The 22,105-nt window shown below is 38.9% G+C and overlaps 4 protein-coding genes and 1 pseudogene across 6 annotated transcripts; 4 read left to right on the forward strand and 1 right to left on the reverse strand.

Annotated features, from left to right (window-relative positions):
• Nucleotides 1-192: 192 nt before the first annotated feature.
• LOC113695016 (uncharacterized) lies at nt 193-3,485 on the forward strand. Its single transcript, XM_027213962.2, has 2 exons — nt 193-1,054; nt 2,343-3,485. Exons 1-2 carry the CDS (start codon nt 438-440, stop codon nt 3,001-3,003), a joined length of 1,278 nt encoding a protein of 425 aa, XP_027069763.1. The 5' UTR covers nt 193-437; the 3' UTR covers nt 3,004-3,485.
• Nucleotides 3,486-5,159: 1,674 nt separating this feature from the next.
• Nucleotides 5,160-5,741, forward strand: LOC113694898 (heptahelical transmembrane protein 4-like; annotated as a pseudogene).
• A 267-nt stretch (nt 5,742-6,008) lies between these two features.
• Nucleotides 6,009-9,047, forward strand: LOC113695327 (acid phosphatase 1). Of its 3 annotated transcripts, none has more exons than XM_027214371.2 (3): nt 6,009-6,893; nt 8,097-8,318; nt 8,674-9,047. In XM_027214371.2, exons 1-3 carry the CDS (start codon nt 6,472-6,474, stop codon nt 8,849-8,851), a joined length of 822 nt encoding a protein of 273 aa, XP_027070172.2. In that variant the 5' UTR covers nt 6,009-6,471; the 3' UTR covers nt 8,852-9,047. The 3 variants fall into 3 exon arrangements, with proteins under 3 accessions (XP_027070172.2, XP_027070173.2, XP_027070177.2); XM_027214372.2 differs by having other exon boundaries at nt 6,032-6,893; nt 8,109-8,318; XM_027214376.2 differs by having other exon boundaries at nt 6,457-6,893; nt 8,706-8,817.
• Nucleotides 9,048-9,760: 713 nt separating this feature from the next.
• LOC113697593 (uncharacterized) lies at nt 9,761-11,590 on the reverse strand. The gene has a single exon (XM_027217274.2). It carries the CDS (start codon nt 11,568-11,570, stop codon nt 10,032-10,034), a length of 1,539 nt encoding a protein of 512 aa, XP_027073075.2. The 5' UTR covers nt 11,571-11,590; the 3' UTR covers nt 9,761-10,031.
• Nucleotides 11,591-16,238: 4,648 nt separating this feature from the next.
• Nucleotides 16,239-19,541, forward strand: LOC113695726 (phosphatidylglycerophosphate phosphatase PTPMT2). The gene is made up of 6 exons (XM_027214861.2): nt 16,239-16,838; nt 17,338-17,460; nt 18,338-18,431; nt 18,520-18,602; nt 18,701-18,790; nt 18,953-19,541. Exons 1-6 carry the CDS (start codon nt 16,584-16,586, stop codon nt 19,205-19,207), a joined length of 900 nt encoding a protein of 299 aa, XP_027070662.1. The 5' UTR covers nt 16,239-16,583; the 3' UTR covers nt 19,208-19,541.
• The last annotated feature ends 2,564 nt before the right edge of the window (nt 19,542-22,105 follow it).

Here is a 22,105-nt window from a genome sequence, read left to right on the forward strand (position 1 = left end):
TTGGGCCCAAACTCATATGACTCGGTTCCATCTCAAACCCAAGCAAATCCCGCCCATCCCGCCCATTTTGCCACCTCTACTTAGGAGCACAGCCGGTACGAGGAAAAAGACAAAAGTAATCGTGAAAAGAAAACCAAAAACTACAGAAAACAGCAGTTAGTTAACCCGCCTTGCTTTGTGAGCCGACATTTATTCATCCAGTTCAGCAATACTACAGCTTCATCCAAGTACTTACTACGACTCTATCCCTCATCATCTTCTCTATTCTAGCTACTCTTCTCTCTCTAAGACTCTAACATCAACTCAATCCATCAATTCCGTCTCTCCCTCCCCAAGTCTGGAAACACAATCCCATAACGAAATTCCCCGCAGGCATTTTTATTTCTAGACTCTCTGCCCTGCATTGCATACTTTTGCATTGCTGCATTGGATGAGAAATGGATCCCTGTCCATTTGTCCGTCTCATCATCGAATCCTTAGCCCTCAAACTCCCTTCTTCCCCGACTAAGCCCGCCGGTCCAGGCGTTCACCCTTCCGCAACTCCCTGCTACGCCAAGCTCAAGCTCACCAACTTCCCTTCCCAAACCGCCCTTATCCCTCTCTGCACCTCCGACCCCTCGTCCTCGTCTTCTCCGGACTCCTCCACCTCCTCCGCCGGCTTCCACCTCGACCCCTCCACCCTCCGTCGCCTCTCCTCCAAGCCCCTCCTCACTCTCAAGGTCTCCGTCTTCACCGGCCGCATGGGCCGCACTTGTGGCGTCCCCTGCGGCAAACTACTCGGCTCCGTTAAGATGTCCATCAACGTTGGCGGGGCCGGGGCTCAGTCCAAGCCGTCCGTCTACTATAATGGGTGGATGAAGCTGGCCGGCTCTGCTGGACCGGACAAGCCGGTTGCTAAATTGCACGCAGTCGTACGGTCCGAACCCGATCCCCGGTTTGTTTTCCAGTTCGGAGGCGAACCAGAATGCAGCCCGGTGGTTTTCCAGATCCAGGAGAATATACGGCAGCCGGTTTTCAGCTGCAAGTTCAGTGCCGATCGCAACAACCGGTCACGGTGAGTGAGTGAGTAGTGTCAGGCTAGTCAGGGATTCGTGTCCTTCGGCGCACTTTAGCACTTCATTTCCAATTTTCGTTAAAGTGTACTTCTGTGGTGGCCCACGCCAGTTGTTCCTTCTCCCCCTTGCTCCTTACTACTCGTTGTTCTTCTTTGTTCTGTCCCCCTTGCTCCCTGCTACTCGCTGTTTCTGTCTCCGAAATTCTGCTTCATGGTCAGCTATCTCGTTCTTTTCATTTTTCCGGACTTCCCTAATAGCATCTTGTTTCATTCTTTTTTTTTACTTCTTTCTTTTACCATTGTTACTTATTGCAAGATTAAATTTGTTGGCTAGCATAATGTAGTGGGTAATGGGACGGATCCATAGGAGGTCTTTTTCCAAATCTGAGGCACATCAGATGGGAGCTGCTCAATTTCTTGAGTTCGTCACCACCCTCATTGGCATTAAATTGGACAATGAAGAGTGCCAGGGAAAATTAAAAAAGGGAACATTAATGGTGTTACAAAACTAATTACATGCTGCTTTTACTAAATTTGATTATCAGTTCTATTTTTGGGTTAAGGTGAAAATTAATGTAAAAAAACAAGTGATGAGATAGTTTTATGATGTAATTTTCCAACAGTAACCAGTGTGGCTCAGTGTTACAGATCCAATTAATAGGTAATTTTTTTTTTATTTAACCAGCATATGCTTGGTAGGGTCCTAATTGTCGGACTAATTCACTGTTAATAGGGTTATGTGCTTCAGGAGTTTTGATTTTACTGATTGAATTCTTGGTAGGGCTCATCATTGAGCCCGCTAAATGATGGATTAGACGATTATCTTTTGATGCAAATCTCGACAACTAGCTATATCTATTTCTCTTACTTGTCCAACTGCTGCTAACCACCACATTAACAAGAAATTAAACTAAACAAGTTGTATCATGTACGCTGTCATGGCCTACTATTCTTCCATCCCTTGTCTCATTATATGCCATAAATTTAATGGAGTAATTCTTAATAAGATTTGATGATCTTCGCCTTTGGTCAAACAGACACTATTTAGTCTTGTAGTACACTACTGTTAACTTAAATTGATTCCCCTTTAATCCCATGTGCAAAGATTTAGTTCTATTGCATGATTATGTTCTCGGTTATATAGTACATTAATAATTCTCTTTGACCAAAATGTGCTTCAATATTACAACTATATATATATATATATTTTTTGGTTACTGTTGCTTAAAAGATTACTTTATGGTATGAATTATACTGATCATTGTACTTCTGTTTTGTTGGCTATCAGATCTCTACCTTCAGATTTTACCATGGGTGGTAATAAAGGGTGGGTGAGAACCTTCTCCGGTGAAAGAGAAAAGTCTGGGAGAGAGCGCAAGGGGTGGATGATAATGATCCATGATCTCTCAGGCTCAGCTGTTGCAGCTGCCTCGATGATCACTCCCTTTGTTCCGTCCCCCGGTTCTGATCGAGTTTCTCGATCAAATCCCGGGGCATGGCTCATCCTCCGGCCTAATGGACCCTCCGTTAGTAGCTGGAAACCTTGGGGCCGTCTTGAGGCTTGGCGAGAGAGAGGGCCAGTTGATGGTTTAGGCTATAGATTTGCGCTCGTTACTGACTCCGGCCTAACAAGCGGAGTGCCTATTGCTGAAGGTACAATGAGTGTGAAAAGGGGGGGACAATTTTGCATTGACAATGCAAGGAAAGATTCAGTTCTGAGTTTAGTGTTGCCAGTTCGAGGATTTGTCATGGGATCAAGCGTAGAAGCTGAAGGGAAAGTGAGCAAACCAATGGTTCAAGTAGGGGTACGACACGTAACCTGCATGGCCGATGCAGCCTTATTTGTTGCACTTTCAGCTGCCATTGACCTCAGTATGGATGCTTGTCGCCTTTTTTCACGCAAGCTCAGGAAAGAGCTTTGCCCGGATGAACAAGACTCACTCTCATAACAACTTTCCTCACACCAAATTCAACACTTCTTTTTTCCTCTTTCTTCTCATGCAGATGATAACCCTTGGTTTCTGCCTGCCAGACCTTGGTTTGAGCACGGAAGATGCCTCTTTTTGGCCGCCTTTTCCAATAAAACCAAAAGACTATTTTTCTTACTCAATCCTCACATTTCTTGAGAAAAACAAAACACCATTTTGCTCTTTCTTTGTGAGACTGACTCTGGTTGTTTGGCTGTGTCGAAGAAGCAATCTTGCTCACTTCTAAGTGATATTTAACTCCCTTCAAAGATGAAGTATATCTTTGTTTATTTTCACGGTTTGGTCCACTTAATTTTGTATCTCTACATTACAATAGCTGAGTGTTGTCTCTCGTTACAGAACCTGAGTATTTTGCGTGCGTTGCAGATTGACACTGTAAAAAGAAAAGAGTTACCATATGTTTGATACAGTAATCATATTTATTGATTCTTTCCATTGCCGTACATGTTTCTTCAATTACAAGGTAGCCTGTTGCATCAACTGTTCTTTAAGTGCTACTTGTCGCCTGAATGGGCCGTTCTTTTTGTCAGTCATCATTTGTCTTGTTCTCGAGTTTCTACTCGATTTAATTTTTCTGCCAAGTTTTTCTCGATATATTTCCTCTTATATCTTAATTCTTTTTTTCTTTTTTTTTTTATAATTCTTAAACGATGCTCTTGTTCAAGGATATGCTCTTGTTCAATGATTTACAGGCGGATCGGGTTAATTTTGCTGAATCACATGGCCTAACACGTATGGTACGAATGCCTCTTGTGGCAATTGATCCAATCAGCTGGCACGGTCCAAAACTACTCACAACCGAGCCCTAGATCTATCAGGGTTGATATTTAATTACTCCGTCCAATAATACCTACTGGGGTTTATCAAGTGGATAGGAGAGAGAACTCTTAAAATTCTTTCGCCTATTAAATTCAGGGTTTGAATAGTGGGCCTTATAGTTGGAGGCATGCATCGGGGTGGGAGGTATAAAAAAAAAACTCCATATAATAACAATTAAATCACTAAAAATATCAACAAATGAAAATTCCTTCCTTCTTAGTTTTGATTGGATACTTTATTATTTATTGAGAAAGCTTGTTATTTAGTTGAGAACATGAGAAACGCTGGAAAAAAAATTACTGACAAATTCGACATTTGTTCTTTTTTTTTAGATGGAAACAAAAAGATTTGAAGCCTCACATCCTTTACTAAAAACAAAAAATCACACCCTCTATTAGAAAGAAAAAGTAAAACACAAAAAGGAATTTAATGGCTTTCGAAATAAAGTATTCTATTTGTAAATCAGGAGTGGAGCCGCCATATGATGATTGCCCCCATCAACTTTAAAAAATTAATAACTTTTAATTTGTCAAAAAGGATTTAATTTAGTAGTTAAGGTTGAAATTCCAAAAAATAGACATTCTAAATTTGAATCCCTCTCCCCCCCCCCCCACCTTTCCTGCATGAATTTCACTCCTCCCTAAAAAAAATTAATTTTTATTTATTTGCCTTGCATTGGTACCATAATTCTCTATAACTCCTTTTACCTTTCTACATTGACCCTACTAAATTTTCTGAAACTTCTTTCATTCTTTACGTTCGTAGGATCGAGCCTATTGACTATTGAAGTCTTCAATCTAAAGTTTCAAAATATTTCAATCATAATTTTTTTTAGACAAAATTTGATGTACAAATAAAAAAATCCAAGGTTTTTGGGGGGATTTATTAATTTCTATAACTCAATGGGAGTAAAAACTAAAATTTCAAAATATGGGGTTAGCCACTTGGTGTTTAAGCATTCGTCGTGGGATCGAATCTAAGGCTGCAAATCAATTGAGCCGATCGCGAGTAGTTTGAATCAAAACTCGACTTAAACTCGATTAACATCGAGTTCAAAGATATTCAGTTCATTAACTTACTAGTCGACTCGATTATATATATAATTTTTTATTTTAATAGTAAAATTACCTATATTATTCTAATATTTTATTATTTGTTAAGAAAATTTCTTATTTTATTTACTTTTTTAAAAATAAAATAATTATTTTTTATTTTTTTAAATTCGAGTTTAAACTTTACATTAAAAACTCGTCGAATTTGAATTCGACTCGATTTGTTTCCGACCGCAGTTGAGCCTATTGACTATTGAAGTTCGTGCTATGTTTTGCTTGCTGGCAAGCAGCACCTGCCATTTGCTCTTATGCCACTCAGAGCGTTTATCATACATCATGCTCAGGCTTGATTATGCCGGGATTGCAGCTCTAATCTCGACCTCCTCCTATCCTCCTGTTTACTATTCCTTCATGTGCTATCCAGTCTTTTGCAACTTGTACCTGGGATTCATTACTATTCTGGGAATTGGTACCATATTGGTTTCCCTTCTACCAGTATTCCAAACTCCAGAATATCGTACTATGCGGGCATCCCTCTTCTTTGTGATGGGGCTGTGAGGTGCGGCGCCAATTCTGCGTAAGCTAATTCTAGTTTGGAATCGGCCTGAGGTACTTCATACAACTGGGTATGAACTTCTAATGGGAGCTTTTTATGGCATTGGAGCACTGGTCTACGCCATGAGAGTTCCTGAAAGATGGATGCCTGGAAAGTTCGATATTGCTGGGCACAGTCACCAACTCTTCCATGTGCTTGTAGTTGCAGGGGCTTATACCCATTATCGTGCAGGGCTAGTTTATCTAAAGTGGCGGGACCTGCAGGGTTGCTGAATTTCTTGTGATTAAATGGCTATCCGGTGATATTGTACTGTTGGGTGTAGGTTAAGGGATCAAAATCCTTGGCCTGCATTCTAAATTCAAGATTTCTTGGAACATTTCCTCGATGGGTGCATAGGCATCGGTCTATACCGACGGTGGTTCAGTTCTTCGACTTCCTCCGAACTTTTTGGGCACCAGTTTGAACCAGCGGTGATTCAGTTCCCCAAGTTTCCCTTGATCCTTTTGGATTTCTTTTTACCCTAGTATAGAGTAGGAGTAGGTCCTTGACTCCATTGAGTCCCCTTTCTCCTAATATGGAGTAGGAGTAGGTCCCCAACTCCGCTGGATCCCTCCTTCCCCAACTCTTTTGGGCATCGATCTGGATCGATGGTGGTTCAGTTCTCCGAATTTCGCTCGATTTCTTTGAGTCCTCCTTCCCCTAGTATAGTATAGGGTAGGAGTAGGTCCCAACCCCTTTGGATCCTCCTCATCCTAATATAGAGTAAGAGTAGGTCTCCAACTTCTTTGGATCCCCTCCTTCTAATATAGAGCAGGAATAGGTATACAATAGAATTTATCATATCCAATATAGAGCAGGAATAGGTATACAATAGAATTTATCATATCCAGAAAAAAAACAGAAAAGACTATTGAAGTGTCAATTGTCATCGAGGTCAGAACTTTCCCAAACAAGAAAGCAACTTTTGATTCGACAGCGCTTTCTTGTATCAAGAGTGGGGACATGAAGCGCTCGTCGTGGGGTTTCGGCCAAATCGTCCTCCTCTCCCTCCACGTCTCCCTAACTACTGCCTTCTCCGACTCGATCCTCCAAATCCTGCCCGAAAATTCAGGATCTTCCCCCCACCACCGCCACCGCCACCGGAAGATTCCGAGGGACGATAATCTCTACTGTGACAGCTGGAGATTCGTCGTGGAAGCAAATGACGTCGGTCCCTGGGCTCGCATCCCATCCAGATGCGTTGCATTCGTGCAGGACTACGTCACCAATGATCGGTATCGGGCGGACTCAGAGGCCGTAGCTGACGCGTCCCTGGAGTTCGCGAAGACGGTGAAGGTTTCCGGCAACGGGAAGGACGCTTGGGTCTTCGACATTGATGAAACTCTGCTTTCCAACGTCCCTTATTATGCGGTCCATGGGTTCGGGTGAGTCAAACGAATCTTTGCTAATCCTGGTTTCAGCTGCATCTGATTGTAATCATTGTCACTGCTATGAAATGCTCCCGCTGAAAATACTAATTAGCAACAGTAGTCAACTAAGTACTTGCTTGCAAGTAATTAGGTAATGCTAATATGTTGTCGAAATAGGAATTTGTGGACTCTAGCTAGCTATGGTGGTTGTCCTAAATACATCCCATACCTTCCAATTCGCAGCCGCAGGGCGTAAGGATGCCAATTCAGTAGAATGGTATATCTATGAATTTTCCATAAATAACACGCTCTTTTGTTTGCTGGTCCTTAAATTAACTAGTAATTGGTGTTTTTGCTACAGACCATTCTTTTCCGAAGTTAATGGTATTCTTCAACAATGCTTGTGGCTTGTGCATTCTAATTTTCTGACGGTGTCAACTTGTGGACCTCAGAAATCACTTTAAGAATGCGTGCATTTGCATCAGTGATTGATTACTGAGGCTTGTGGTTTTCTGAATGATCTGTACGAGCTCTTTTAGTTACATGTCTATAGTTGCCATGTGATAGCCAATTGCCTTTACAGGAGGCCACATTGTTATCATCATAACATGGTAGTGCTAAAATTTTGCAAAATTGGATGCTAGGGGGACCTTTACCATTCAGTTGTAACGGGACAGTGAAATATGCATTGTTGCAGAGCTCTCAAACTCAAACTCAAACTCAAACTGAAATTGTGGATCTTTATACGTCTAAAGTGTAGCCCACCAACCCAAATTAGACCATTCATCTTTACAATGGCTTCAAAATCTTGGCCGTTAGTTTCACTTAAAATCACTTTCTGGTCGTGAAGCCCCTGCTTTTGAGCGAAATCATGCATCATACTTCATCACCATCCTGTTCCAGAACAAGTTTCAATTTATGCTGTCCATTTTTTATATGAATTTATCATGCACGTACTATTTGCATTCGGTTGTCATATCTGAGCAAAAATACAGAATAGCACTTGTTGATGCACAAACCTTCGTTTCGTTTTTTCACTTTCCTATTAAACCAAAACGAACAAACAAACAAACTGATATGCTGATCATTGGCTAGCTGCACGGTAAAAAAAAATTTTTTTTTGGGGGGAGCCTGCATGGTAATTTTTGATTGCTTGGCTGATGCTTTTCTTTACCATCTTCCTTCATTTGTTCTTGATAATTGATCAAACTCTGTTAGTTGTGGACACAGATCAGAGACTTTTGATGAAAATTCATTTGATGAGTGGGTTGACTTGGCTGAGGCCCCTGCATTGCCAGCAAGTTTGAGGCTGTATAAAGAGCTGGAGCAGCTGGGCTTTAAGATATCTTTGTTGACTGGTAGAACTGAATTTCAAAGGAGTGCCACAAGCAAAAATCTAGATTACGCTGGATACAGCAACTGGGAAAGGCTTATCTTGAGGTAAGTCGTAGTGTGAATGAGTAACGTATATCAATCCATATCATAACTGAACAAAGTACTAATTGTAAACATGTTTCAATCCGTATGATAACCCAGATGAGTAGGATTATCCTCAGCTATCGAGTCTTTCGAAGCTTTCATATACGTGCACTGCTTTGTGTGCTCATGAAATATCAAAAGTAAATACCCATTATTTGGAATGTTTTATTATTTATTAGTATGACACCATAGTAGTTTTGGTGAAGTGATGTATGTGTTGCTGAAAAGATTATAGATGTTAATGAATTATCCAAACACTCCCAGTAGTATTCCAGTAATCTGTTGACTGAGGAGATCTAATTCCTGGATGCCACAGGGGGCCTTCCGATCATGGTAAACCTGCCACAGTCTACAAATCTGAGAGGAGGAAGGAGTTAGAAGATGAAGGTTATGTTATTCATGGGAGCTCAGGTGATCAGTGGAGCGACTTGAATGGTTTCGCAGTTGCCGAACGGTCCTTCAAACTCCCAAATCCACTGTATTATATTGCCTAATGGAACAGGTGGTGGATAATTGGACATTTGCTCCTCTGTAACAACATTAATCTGATTCATTTTTTTTTTTTTTACCTTTGACCGCCGCCATGAGCGTGGACTTCTTGAGTTATTCCTCAATTAATGTGTACTAAAATCCTTAAATTAACTTTGCACATGCCGAATGGCCCACCATAAAAGGAAAATGTACAAAAGAGTCAATTGGTTTCTTTTTTTTTTTTTTATCTATAACATTTGTATAATCTGCTTAATGTTAGTTTAGAGGGAGGGAATCTAACTGACGGATTTCCATTAGACGAAGTCACTAGAAAGTGATAGTCACAATTAAATAGAAAGTATATGATGACAAGTATATGATCGGATTTTCGTTGGACGAAGCCGTGATAGTCACAATTAAATGGAAAGTATATGATGGAAGGCAGGTCGAACCATTTTGTCAACAGGCTATTGGCTGTTGGCATCAATTGGTTTCGTAAACGTATGAAATGGTGGAAAGGCACGCACAATTAAGCAGAAATTAGAGGGGAAGGGACAATGCGAAATTTCACGCACTGCTACTTTTGTGCCACCAGTTGGCAGAATAGAATAATGCTCACTTTTTCTTTATCCGGAAGAAAAAATGGGCACCAGAAATAGCAAAGCGAACGAAAGAGCCTACAATTATTGCGTCGTGTCACGTGAAAGTTCTGAATCTTCATCCTCATTGATCATGAACAAGATAGAAGTTGACAACATAATTGTAACTGTTAAGCTGCAATTGGTGGGGCAAATCTTCGTTCCGTTCGGGCATGAACTGGGATCAAATACGGCATGAAAAAAGAAAAACAGATCGTACTCAAGGTTGGCAATAAAGGAGTCAAGGCATAATTTGACCAAAAAAAAAAAAAAGAAGAAGAGGAAGTCAAGGCATAATTAAAGAATTCCAACATATATTATATGACCCAATAATTAATAATATTACTAGTATATGTTACTAGTAGTACAGTCGAATATCTCTCACAGTCTAATCGAAACAATTGCCTGTGAAAAACTTGTAGCAGCAGCGCAAGTAAATTCATCTTCAATTGGAGCTAGAAATAAATAAATTTGGAAGCTCTGGTCATAACTTCACTGAAGAGTTAATGAGTGACAGCCCACACTAGGCTAAAAGCTAGCCTGTTTTGTGCCCCTCATTCTTCACTCATTGATGTGACGGGCTTGGAGTTGGACTTGTCGGAGTCTTTCGATCCCCAAACAGTGTACCACAAACGAGAGGCTTTGCTGCAGGAATTCTAAGGCAACTCAATCCACCTCCGGGAACTGCCGAGCACTCTGGCTGAGGCCTCTGCATAACCACTCCAGGAATGCAATTTAACGAAAAATCAAACCCAATGCTCAGTTTTGAGCAATCCTGGTTGAATCCAGAAAAAAAATTGTAGGCGACAGTCAAATTCAGCAAGTTTCTCAGTGCACAGACCATGTCCGGCAACTCCCCTGAAAGCTTGTTGTGTGCAAAGTTGAGAACTTCAATACCGCTTAGGCAAGAAATGGAGTCTGGCAAGTGCCCCATTAGCGAGTTAAAACTTACGTCAAGAACTTGCAAATCCGTCCACGTGCCAACTCCTTCAGGGATGCAACCAGTTAGTTGGTTGTTGAGGAACAAAATCTCCTTTATTCCAGCGTAGCCGAAGCTGAATGGAATGTTGCCACTCAACCTGTTGTTAGCTAAATTTACAACGGACGCCGGAGAGTTTCCCAGATTTTCAGGAAGATCACCGTCGAACTGGTTGTTGTTGAGAAAAATTGCGTCGAGTTTCTTGTTGAAGAGATCCTCAGGAATGGGACCTGAGAAGCTGTTAAATCTGAGGTCTAAGTAGAGCAAGTTGGGAATGAGAAGAATTGTGGTGGGAAAAGGTCCAGAAAACTGGTTGTTACTGAGGTCTAGCTCTGTTAAAGACGAGAGATCTTTGAAAGAATCGGGGATTCTGCCACCGAACATGTTACTGTTCAGGTGAAGGAGTGACAAGTCTGTGAGTAAAGAAAGTGCTTCAACGAGCGTGCCCCGAAGATTTGCATGGTTAAGATCTATACCTGCGACGACAGGACCCATTGGATTGCCCATGTAATCCTGGGAATCTGAACAAAAAACCCCTTTGTAAGAACACACATTTGAGCCAACCCAAGTACTTAAAATCCCCAGTGGATCATCTGTGATTGCTGATTTCCAAGCCTGGAGAGCAGCGTATGCCGCGGTTAGCCTCGAGTCAGCAGGACCAGCTGATGGAATTGGATTCTTGAACCCTGCTCCACCTCCACCTCCACCAAGCCAAACACCACCACCTCCAACTCCGCCACCAACACTGCCTACACCAACGCCAATGCCAACACCTACACCTACACCTACACCTACACCGCCACCAACTGAGAATGCAGCTCCTGTAGCATTTAGCATATAAAGCAAAAAAGCCAAGAGCAGAGTTGTTTTCTCCATTTTGAGGTGAGCAGTCAAATTTCCTATATGATGGGCTTTCTTGTGAGCTTGGAAAAATGAGGTAGCTGGCTGCACGGATGACTGAAAGAAGTTGGTGGGGTTTATTGGTCTTGAAATGAATGAAATACATTTATTGCATATACGTAGTTGTCTTTGTTTACGATTCTGGGGCCAAGACAAGAGCGTATTAGTATGTTGGCTGGTTAAAGTAAAACTTTTTCTGGTTCGGATATCAAACCAGTCAAGCATCCCGCCCCACAACACAATGCATGCGAATCAAAAAGAAAAAAAGGAGTAACTCTGAACATGGAGTTTGGTCAAAGGTGAAATTTTGGGCAGCCTATTGCTCCTTCCATTAATAATAAGTATGATGAAACAGAGGAGGATTACTTTACGTGATTCGATGTCACATTCTTCGTAATTACGAGAAAGCGACAGAAGTTCTTATCCCAAAGAACAGAACACGGAGAGAACCAAGAATGCGAAGCGTTAATACTCAAAAAAAAAATCTTGTCAATGGAAATCTGGAGATGGTAAAGTTCATGTTTGCATTTTACCATCATCAGCAGCTAATGGCTTGTGCCTGAAATTTATCTGCACTCGAATGATTGCTGATTGGTTCCCTGTCTCTGCACTCCCATTTTTTGGGCATGCCATTGGCCAAGTAACGTGCAATTCAGTAAAATATTTCCTTGTGCCAATGATTTCCCCAACTAAAGCAAAAACGCGTGCAAAAACTCCAAACATTTTCAAGTTGTATATAAAAGCGAGGGTGGCTACCGGCCATAATTGAGTAATGTTTGTCTTATACTGTCTACTCCACTGTACCAGTTTATAATTATTTCTTTACAAACATTTTTCTTCTCTTGCCAAATAAATAGTACGGCTACATAATCATCTGTAAAACTTCCACTTAGATTTTTTTTTTTGTGGTAGCAAGAGCAAGCCCGTCTTAACTTCCACTGTACCGGCCATGGCATCCACGCATTGATTCCATGATCGAGAAGGTCTACGATAGAGTATTGCATGCAGCCTCCTTTGGGTTCTTATGTAACAGACTGTTGCTTTGTGGGCATATGTTGGGCCTGACAACTAATTTAAGGACTGAGCCCATTCTGTAGAGGCCGCTATATTGGTTAGGTACTGGAAAAGGTTGATAAATTTTCTAGTTTTGCCTTGGGCCCATCAGCATTCTAGATGACCTAGATCACTGATTTTTCTTCACTTTCCCACACTTGCGCGCTAAGGAAGCTCATACGGGAGGAAAAATAACTAACTTTTCTTCACTTTCTCGCACTTTTCCCTGCAAACAAACACCATCGATCTAAGGGGAGGAATCGCATATAAATGTGCCAGACCTGATAATTAGGTTTGTAACATGTTTGAAATTATAAGTGAAAGGATGCTCTCAACATTATGGAATAATCAATACTCCCTTTGTCCCAATTATGTAGTCATGTTTGGGGAATCCGACTTTTTAAAAGTAGTTGTTTGATTGTGATGTTTGTGCTTTTCTTTTCAATTTTACTCTCACAAATTCAAATTTTGAAATTGAATAGTAACATGCATATGATTAGAAAGAATGATTATATTGGAAAGAGAGACTAAAATGTGCTTTTACTTTGTCAACATGACAAATATTTTGAGACATCGAAAAGTAAAGAGCACGGCACTTTCAATGCTGAATAGCATGGAAAGCAGTGGATGTGGCGGCGGAGAAATTGATTTGTTTATAGTAACCATTGGCATGCATAAGAGATTTTAAACCTAGCTGCCAGTCGCGCCTTCTGGTCTTACTACCGACAGTTCGGAGACAGCACTAAACTCCATGACTAAGACTAAACAATTCGCCTCAAAGAAAAGACGAGAAATGTAAAAAATGACATGTCTGATGGAGTTGCATACAATTTATGTATGGATAAGATTTGCATCGTTCTGGCGTGATCAAAATCTAAAGCAACTTGATTGACTATGAACTTCGATCTTTGATTGATGATAGAACTGCCATGGAAAAAATAGTGACGAGAAATTGTCATGAAAACACGGCACAGGGGCACAGGCTGAAAAATTAACCATGTCGTAAATTTGTTCAAGTTTTTTTGAAGAAAGATACTATTACATTTCAACAAATTAAGAATAAAGAACCGTGTGGAATTAAGAAATAAGAAATTTCCCCTCGGTTTATTGAAAGCTATCATCATGCGCTCAACTAAGGATAATTTCTCACATGATCAGGATACACCATATTTTGTCTCCAACGAGCTTTGGCTCAGTGAGTGCTACTATATATAATTGTCTCCAAGATTGAGAAATTTGTGTTCGAACCCTTTTTTTGAGTGAACCCAAAAGAAAAGGAAAAAAAAAAAAGAAGAAATCAATGGCAACTTGTTCCTTGACTAATGGTTGCCGTCAAATGATTCCTAATTAATTAGTAGTAGTACGGGTTCCCATTAGGCTTTCTAATAGATGCTTTGGCTTTGGGTTTAGCAGAGTGCTTCGTCACGTCCACCGTCATATTCGCTTGACGGGGAGGGAGGAGGGGTCGGCGGGCATACATGGTACATACATGAACGAAAAATAATGGTGAATGGGATTTCTATTTGCCTGGTGATGGGAATCATGAAGTCTGACCTCCATCCAATGCGTGTGAACGCAATCCCCGTATACACATATTGACCATCTTGTCACTGATGTGGCTTCCCTTACATTCACACGAATAGATGCATAGTGCATCCCATGATTTGATGGTAATTCAGTTTTTATCGATTTTCTTTAACTCAATTGAATTATCTCTTTAAGATAAGTTATAGTAGAAGTAGATAGTGACGATTGATTAAAAAAAAGTGGTATACACAAACCAATTGTTTGTTCAGACGTGTTTGAATTTGCAAAAAGTTGCTTGAACTGATATTATAATATTTTTTATAATGTGACGTATATATGAAATAAAAAAAGTGATCGAAATTTGTGAACATAATGTAAATAAAATAATATTTGAATTTTTTTTTTTAAAAATTATGGTATACAAATGGACCCATTACTTCTCCAGTAAGCATTAATTAATGACCCCGGAAACCAATTTGGTTAGATAGCAGAAGTGACGTTTGTGAAAACGTAGCAATTGCGTTCGATTGCCATTAGCTAAGCATGAATAAAATGCGAATACAGACGAAAATGCTGCTCTCACTCCCAGTTGAAACCTGTACTTTCCAGCTTTGAATTAAAGCCATTGTTGTCGGGAGGGGCGGTTTATGCTGGAAAATACTTCCTCCATCCCATTTTGATAGTCCTGTATTCCTTTTTCATCTGTCCCAAATTGGTAGTCCACTTTTCAATTGAAAAATGTAGTTGTATTTTAATTTTTCTAAAATATTGTTTGGATTGCATTTTCCATGATTTTTCATGGAAAAATTACTGTAGCGATTTGATGTATGTGAGGGAAAAAAGGTAATAGGGAAATGTGATCACGGAAAACGACGTAATTTCCCGACGAAAAATCGCAATCCAAACAAGGCCGAATGTAAGTAGTTGTTACTATAAACCTACCCCATTTAATGAGAGTTGATTCTTTTTTTACCATCAATTCAAGTTCCCATAAAGTTGTATCATATTTAATGTGAGGGTATTTTAGAAAAATAGCAATCTAAATTTATTTTTCCAACAAAGTTAACTACTTTTTCTTAAACTGTGTGAAAAAAGAAACAAAACTATCAAAGTGGAACGGAGGGAGTAATATACACGAAGAAGGAAGAAAAAAGAGACAAGCGTTTTGCTTTAAAAATTGGGTTCGTCTATTTGTGTCCCAAATAAAATGTATGTCGGTTCTATGAAAATATAGGGGCTAGATGATAATTTTAAAACATTAATAATTGATCTATCTTCTTTTTTTTTAGTGAGATTATTGTGTGTTCTTAGTGTACCGAATAATAATAATAATAATAAAAACTTCAAAGATTTGAAGAAATAAAATAAAGAATTTGTAGTCATTTTAAAAGATCTTAGATGACTTGGTACAATACGCTTGAAATCGCTGGTTACTTGTAATTTGCAAGAATCCATACTTTATTTCTTTTTTTTTTTTTGACTTTTTATTTTTCAAAAAATAAAATAAAAACTAACAAGTGATTCAATTTTTTTCTTTTCCTCCTTCGCTTAGCATATTTTCCCATTCTCCCTTATTTTGAAGAGCCTCTCTCAATTCTATAATTCTTGCTCTTAAATGAATTTTTTTTTGTTTCTACTCTATTGGATGTATATATGAGGGTTTATTTGTGCCTAACAGGCTATCATTCAAAGGCGTATTAGTATTAGGTATTGTTTTAGCTTTTTTGGAAAAACAAAATTAAATTTGGAAGGTGCGTAAAATGCAAGTATAGTAGAGCCGTCTATGCCTTTGTTTACATATAAATGGTGAATTAGGAATAATAATAATAAGAAGGGGGCGTTAGACGCTACTAAATAGAATATCAATATATGCTGCCTCTACAATGGGAATTTTCCATTTTTGATGACCTAAAACATAATAGAATTAATTATGTTGCTTTTTCTAGTCATCCAGAATTTATATAAAAAGGAAAAAACCTCACTCCTCACGAGTCACCATAAACATGGCTCTGTTTGGATCTCCTGTTTTTTGAGTGTTTTTCAAATACAATAAAAGTTACAACAAAGTACTCTAAAAGATAATTTAAAAATTAGTTTAAATTTTTTTAAAATTTTACCAAATATCTCAAAATAAAGTGCCAATAAAAAATATTTCAAAATATTTTCTAAAAATATTTTAAAATATACTCTAAAAACTCTGCTACAACAAAGTTTTTCAAAAACACTCTCAAAAACAGCTAATTCCATATTTTTTTACTAGTAGAAAAATATTCTCAGCGGGTTTTCTGTAAATAGTCCGTAACCCGAAGCCCCAAATTCTATTCCCTTCACCCCTCTCCTCCAAGAGTTTGACTCTCAACCCTTCCTTCCACTCGATTGCTTTTGCTTTGATCAAGTTTTCTTCCTTCCTTCTTCAATTCAGCACCACTTTTTACTCTTCCATTTTCGATAATCTCACAACCCGACACTGCATGCTACCGGTCCGCCTGTTTTTTTCCCTTTTTTTTTTTTTACCGCTTCAAATGGGATTTCTAAACCCCTGTACCTAATTCATAGTTTTCATCAATTTTATCTGTATTCCCTGAGTTCAATTTTTATTGTTTTTCAAAAGAGTAGCACAACTGTCGACTAATTTAAAGTAAACTAGGGCTTAAAAAGATGAAGATAGAGGATTTGGATGAGATAGAGAACGAGTCAGAGACTGCGATTGTGGGTGGATTTGATTGCGATTATGATTATTATGGCAATCATAGGAATTCCAATCAGGATCGCAGGATGATTGCCCGGGTCGACGCCAAGAGAGCTCTTGTTGGAGCTGGTGCGCGGATCCTATTTTATCCGACCCTTTTGTATAATGTTTTCCGTAACAAAATGAACCAAGCTGAGTTCAGATGGTGGGATCAAATTGATCAGGTCCAACTTTAATTGTACTGTCTGCGCAGTTGTTCCTTTTTTTTAATTAATTTTTTCCTTTGTGAAATTGGATTTTTGTAGAATGTTATTTTTACTTTTGCTGCTACTTTATTTATTTATTTATTTTTTTGGTGGAGTTGGATTTTTGTAGAATTTATTTTTTTACTTTTGCTGCTACTTTAAAACTTCAATTTGGGGGTTTTAGCTGTTTTATTGTTTTTATGCATATGGTGAAGGAGAATTCTTGTATATGTGGACGTTGGTTTAAGTCTGTTGAGTTGACAAATGGAAATTCTGAACTGTTCCCGAAATATATTTTACTAGTTGTGCTATGTTCGGGATTTATGAGATTGTCATCTCAGACTTGTTATTTCTTTCAAATTATTTGGGTTTTCAACGTAGCTGTCTAAATACTCTGCGGATGAGGTTATATGGTCAATCAGTTCTAGTCTAGTAGATTTATTAACCTTTCATTTCGTTCTTGTCTTGATTTTTTCAGTTTTTGCTCTTGGGAGCAGTTCCATTTCCCAAGGATGTTCCTCGGTTGAAGCAGCTCGGTGTTGGTGGTGTTATTACCCTGAATGAATCGTATGAAACTCTGGTTCCAACATCATTATACCGCGTGAGTATCTTGGCACATAGAATCTGGCTTTGAGGTTAGATGTTGAAGTTGATAATTTGTTGGAAATATTGGGTTATGCATTCTATCATAGAGTTCTATAACTCTCTATGCTGTCTGCTGCGGATTGATCATATGCTTGCTTTATTGACATTTGTTGACTTGTGTTTGCTGCTATAGGGGGTCCTAACCTTTTCTTCATAATTGGTGGTTGGTGGATTATCTTTCTGCCTGAAGCTTGCCATCAACTTCTGTTTCCTCCAGTAACATGTTTTTAATTCTCCAGGGCTTTTCTCGAGATATGTACTCTAAATTTTAGGGGCATCCCCTTTATGGTAGGGTGGTAAGAATTCTGTTTTTCCTAGGAATTGTTTAGGCAGTTTTGGTACTAAACTTCTAGCTTCTTTGTTTGACTCGTAAATTATGTCAAGCTGCATTCTACGCTGAAGAACTGTGGTGCAAATTTCTTTTTCTAGTCAAGAAGTTTAGACGGAAGACCATACGGCCTTCAGCATTTTGGCATGAACTAGTGGAATATCATCTTCCATCTCATCATACTCAGTGCAACTCTATTGATGTGATAATAACAGAGCTGGAAATTGAGTAGATGAGACACAAAAGAGCCTAATTTTTCGTTATATTGATTCTGATTTCTCCCCATTTTTGGTGTTTTTTGTCTACAAATTCTTAATGAAGATTTCTCATTTCCTAGGACACTAGGAGATGAAATTTGTATCTTGAACTTTGAAAGAAAGGACTTTGATCTGGTGCAGAAATTGCTGATAACACGATATTTAAATTAATTGAGAGGCATTGTATTTTTTTTTCTGGTCAATATTGTCTAATATATGTTCACCAAATTTTTATGTTTGGTTTGCAGGCTCATGCGATTGCCCATCTGGTTATTCCAACTCGGGATTATCTCTTTGCTCCATCATTTTTTGATATCAATCGTGCTGTTGAATTTATCCATGGTAAGTGTATTCTTTTTTTTTTTTCCTGTTCTATTTGGCTTCGTTTGGTTTTTAAGCTATGAGGTGACATGTCTTCTTTTGGTGGCAGAGAACGCATCTGTTGGTCTAACGACGTACGTACACTGCAAAGCTGGGCGGGGAAGGAGCACTACAATTGTTCTCTGCTATTTGGTATGGTTTCAGGATTTATGGTATTGTCTTTCCAAATTTTTAAATGTAGCACCAGTATTCACATTAACTATTCACATTTGTTATTTGATTTCTCGCAGGTGGAGTACAAGAACATGACTCCAGCTTCTGCACTAGAGTATGTTCGTTCTAGGAGACCTAGGGTGCTGTTAGCTCCTTGTCAATGGAAGGTAATGAGCAATATCCAACTGATGCATATTCGAATTTCAATCAGAGTTTAACATTTGATTCTTTCTTCTGATTGTTCTTATTTTAAAGGAAATATGACCCTATGTTCTACAGTGCTTACTCATTTCTCATCTTCCATGACAAATCATTTGTCTAACGAGCAGGCTGTACAAGAATTCAAGGAGTGGCGGTTGGCTTGTGTAGGACAGTCTCCGTCTGTAGATGCTGTGTTGATAACAAAAGCAGATTTGGAGGGCTACCAGAGTTCTGGCGATGATACGTCCAAGGAGCTGGTGATTGTACCCAAAATGAGGAGTAGGCCCATGATAGCAAGGTTGTCCTGTCTCTTTGCGTCTTTGAGAGTTTCGGGTGGGTGTGTCCCTGTTACTAGGCAACTAACTGAGGCGCGGGCATGCTAGTTTCTGTCCTTTGGGTCCGCTGCTTGCTTGTACAGAGGAGCATTGGCAAGTAGGTCGTTGTATCATCAGTAGTCTTGTCGTAGGAAGAAATACGAGGGAGGAATAATCAAAGACAGAAGAGCAAACTACTGATCCCTTAAATGTGGCTGTATACCATGGGGTTAGGTCCTGCGTCAATCCATTTGTAAATATTTGCTTCAGTTTTTGGATATATTCTAATGTAGGGCGGAAAATCTGGCAAATTATGATAACAGGCCCTTTTTCGTCCTTCGCACCGTGGTTAGGCATCTGTTTCTTTCATGAATTTTGAAAAAGGTGCCTTTTGACCGTTCAATACGTTGTAGATGCTTCTCAGAGAAAATTGATAAAAAGCAGTGCAGTTGTGGTTTGGTGCTCAACACCTGGGCATGACAAATGTTTCATGACCGGAGTAGACGACGTGGTTTCTTGAAGTAAATTGAAGGCTGTTGTAGTGCGCACAATTTTCATTATTATTTGGAAAGCTTGTCTAAAAGGTGGCAATAAGTATAGCTCCATATGCCTGAGAAACATCTGGTTCGGTCATCCTCCAACACCAATAAGAATTCAAGTACCTTCAAATCATATACCCCTTTAACGTGGGCAGGAAGCGTGTTTGTGCTATCAATCCTGGCCATCATATTCCTTGCCCTTTGGGTCGAATTGACTTCATTTCTTTTTCTACTCTCGGATACAGTTAGCATTTGAAAGATAATTGAGGTTTGTACCACCACGGTCTCTGGCTGCCAAAAGCTTTAAGCGAGCGAGACGCACAAGGTTTAACTAGGCTTGAATTTCCATGGAAGACTTTCTAACTAGTATTCCATTCAGTCTCTCGCCAAATTTTCTTCATCTTAGAGAAAGGTGGGTGGGTTAGGCGGAGGGGGCTGTTTTGGTTTCTGCACCAAAGTACATACGAAGAGTGGGACAAAAAGAAAAGCCAAAAGACGAAGAAAGAGTAGCTAGGGAGGGGTGATTAATTGACAATCATTTCTAGCGCTATTATGAACTCGCTTTGTAAATACTTCAGTACTAAATATTTTGATTCTTTTATGGAATACTTTCGTCTTGAAACGAAATTGGAATTGGAGCTACATGAAAATGAAAGTTCTATATTTACTGTCCTATTGTCACCATCTACTGCACAATTTTAGGTCCGTCATCCCTGGTTTTATTGCTATTTTTGAGTTTTATATATCAAAATTGAACTGTAGTGATTTAATACACATGAGAGATAAAAAGGTGATTGACAAATGTGTTCACAGAAGAAAACGTAAAAGTTTTTGGATGAAAAATTACAATCTAAACTCACCTCCCAAGCAAAAAAAAAAAAAATGTTTACATTTAATCGTATCCATTATGTTGTCCATTGTGTTACGAAGGAACTATTTCTTGCTTCTTTCTTGATCCTTTTTTTTTTTTTTTTTGTTCAATAAAGAAATTGTACCTAAGGTGAGAAAATTTCATGGATCAATGTGAAGAATGAAATCTCCAGTGCTGAGCTTTTAATTGCTTAACTACAAGATCAATACCGCTGCCATATGACATTAATTTTTGCTTCAACATTTGCCCGTCGTTCCTGGTACTGTTTACCATAGGCTCTTTGATATCATGAACCGTTAGATATTAGAGAGCAGCTATATAAGCTCAAGACAGAAACATGCATAATATTTCTGTAAAATGCAGCTCAGTAAACTGTTTGAATTCCATGTGGTCTTGTAAGGTGCAAGACCTTACTTCGCACCGTGGTTACCAAATATGCAGTGGAAAGATAATTCTCCAGAAAATTTTACCGAAAAAGTGGGGATGGTAACAAGAGGGGATGGTTACCAAATATGCGCTAATATCACAGTTAGTATCTGATAGTAACAAGAGGGGATGGTAGCTAAATATTTCCGAAAAAGTTGCATTTAAATATATATATATATATGGCCCTGCGGTGTTTACTTACTTACTTATAGGTTGTTTGTGAAGATTTTGCTGTATCTAAATTTTGGAGTTTTGAGTATCATATCATCAGCCTCACTTTCACCGTTGGGATTGAAGGAAATGAAGGGAATAGAAAGTAAAAACACGGGTGGAAAACAAAGGAAAGAATAAAAGTGTTTTATCCATCTTGCTGGAAAAGAATGGAAGTAATCAGTAGTGTCTTTGTTTTTTTTTTTATTGAGGAAAAACAAAGAAGTGTAATCCTTTTTTTTTTTTTTTTGTGTCCCCTAACGGCCGTATAATGAGTATTCTTTAACACATCTAAATCATATTTAACTTATCACGTGGATACACATACTAAAAATTGTTACTCTACCTTGCATTTATACAATTTTTCTGATTGATTTTATTTTTTAAAAATTTTAAATACCTAAACAACATTTTAACGAGTGCCGGTTACTACATCTTAGACGGTACTCATTAGAAAGGCACAAGAAAGGAAGGAAAGAAAAAAGATCCAAGCATAAGTTGATTGGAAAGGAAGGAAAAAAAAAATTGTCTTTTCAGAAAATTTAAATTATTTCATTAAATTTGATTACTTCTCCTTTTGTTTCCTCAACTTTTGATGAGAAATCAAGTCTAGACAAAATAACTAGTCCTTTTTCCTTTTTTTTTTTTTAATTAACTTCTCTGTAATGTCCTTTCACTGCTCAGAAATCATTCCTAACAACACAATATATATATATATACACACACACATACACACACCTCTCCAAGCAATCCCTCCCATCGCCTCAGTCCAAACAGTGGCACATAATACCATTTAGTACAAACATGGCGGTTACCTAAACCCAACCCCCCTCCCCCAGACACACAACAACGGCCCCAAAAAAATCCCCAATAGAAAAAAAAAGAAGGTCGCTACCCCACCAGAGCCAAGATATCAAACCA

Source organism: Coffea arabica, chromosome 6e (assembly GCF_036785885.1).
Source record: "Coffea arabica cultivar ET-39 chromosome 6e, Coffea Arabica ET-39 HiFi, whole genome shotgun sequence".
In the NCBI taxonomy this organism is placed as follows: domain Eukaryota; kingdom Viridiplantae; phylum Streptophyta; class Magnoliopsida; order Gentianales; family Rubiaceae; genus Coffea; species Coffea arabica.

Bases quoted from the DNA above. Each gene is read 5' to 3' on its own strand.
- LOC113697593 (XM_027217274.2), bottom strand. From the start codon at position 11,570: ATGCTTGACTGGTTTGATATCCGAACCAGAAAAAGTTTTACTTTAACC.
- LOC113695726 (XM_027214861.2), top strand. From the start codon at position 16,584: ATGAAGATAGAGGATTTGGATGAGATAGAGAACGAGTCAGAGACTGCG. The intron at 16,839-17,337 runs GTCCAACTTTAA...TGATTTTTTCAG, and splicing joins GGTGGGATCAAATTGATCAG to TTTTTGCTCTTGGGAGCAGT. The intron at 18,791-18,952 runs GTAATGAGCAAT...TCTAACGAGCAG, and splicing joins TAGCTCCTTGTCAATGGAAG to GCTGTACAAGAATTCAAGGA.
- LOC113695327 (XM_027214371.2), top strand. From the start codon at position 6,472: ATGAAGCGCTCGTCGTGGGGTTTCGGCCAAATCGTCCTCCTCTCCCTC. The intron at 6,894-8,096 runs GTGAGTCAAACG...AAACTCTGTTAG, and splicing joins TATGCGGTCCATGGGTTCGG to TTGTGGACACAGATCAGAGA. The intron at 8,319-8,673 runs GTAAGTCGTAGT...TGGATGCCACAG, and splicing joins TGGGAAAGGCTTATCTTGAG to GGGGCCTTCCGATCATGGTA.
- LOC113695016 (XM_027213962.2), top strand. From the start codon at position 438: ATGGATCCCTGTCCATTTGTCCGTCTCATCATCGAATCCTTAGCCCTC. The intron at 1,055-2,342 runs GTGAGTGAGTGA...GTTGGCTATCAG, and splicing joins GATCGCAACAACCGGTCACG to ATCTCTACCTTCAGATTTTA.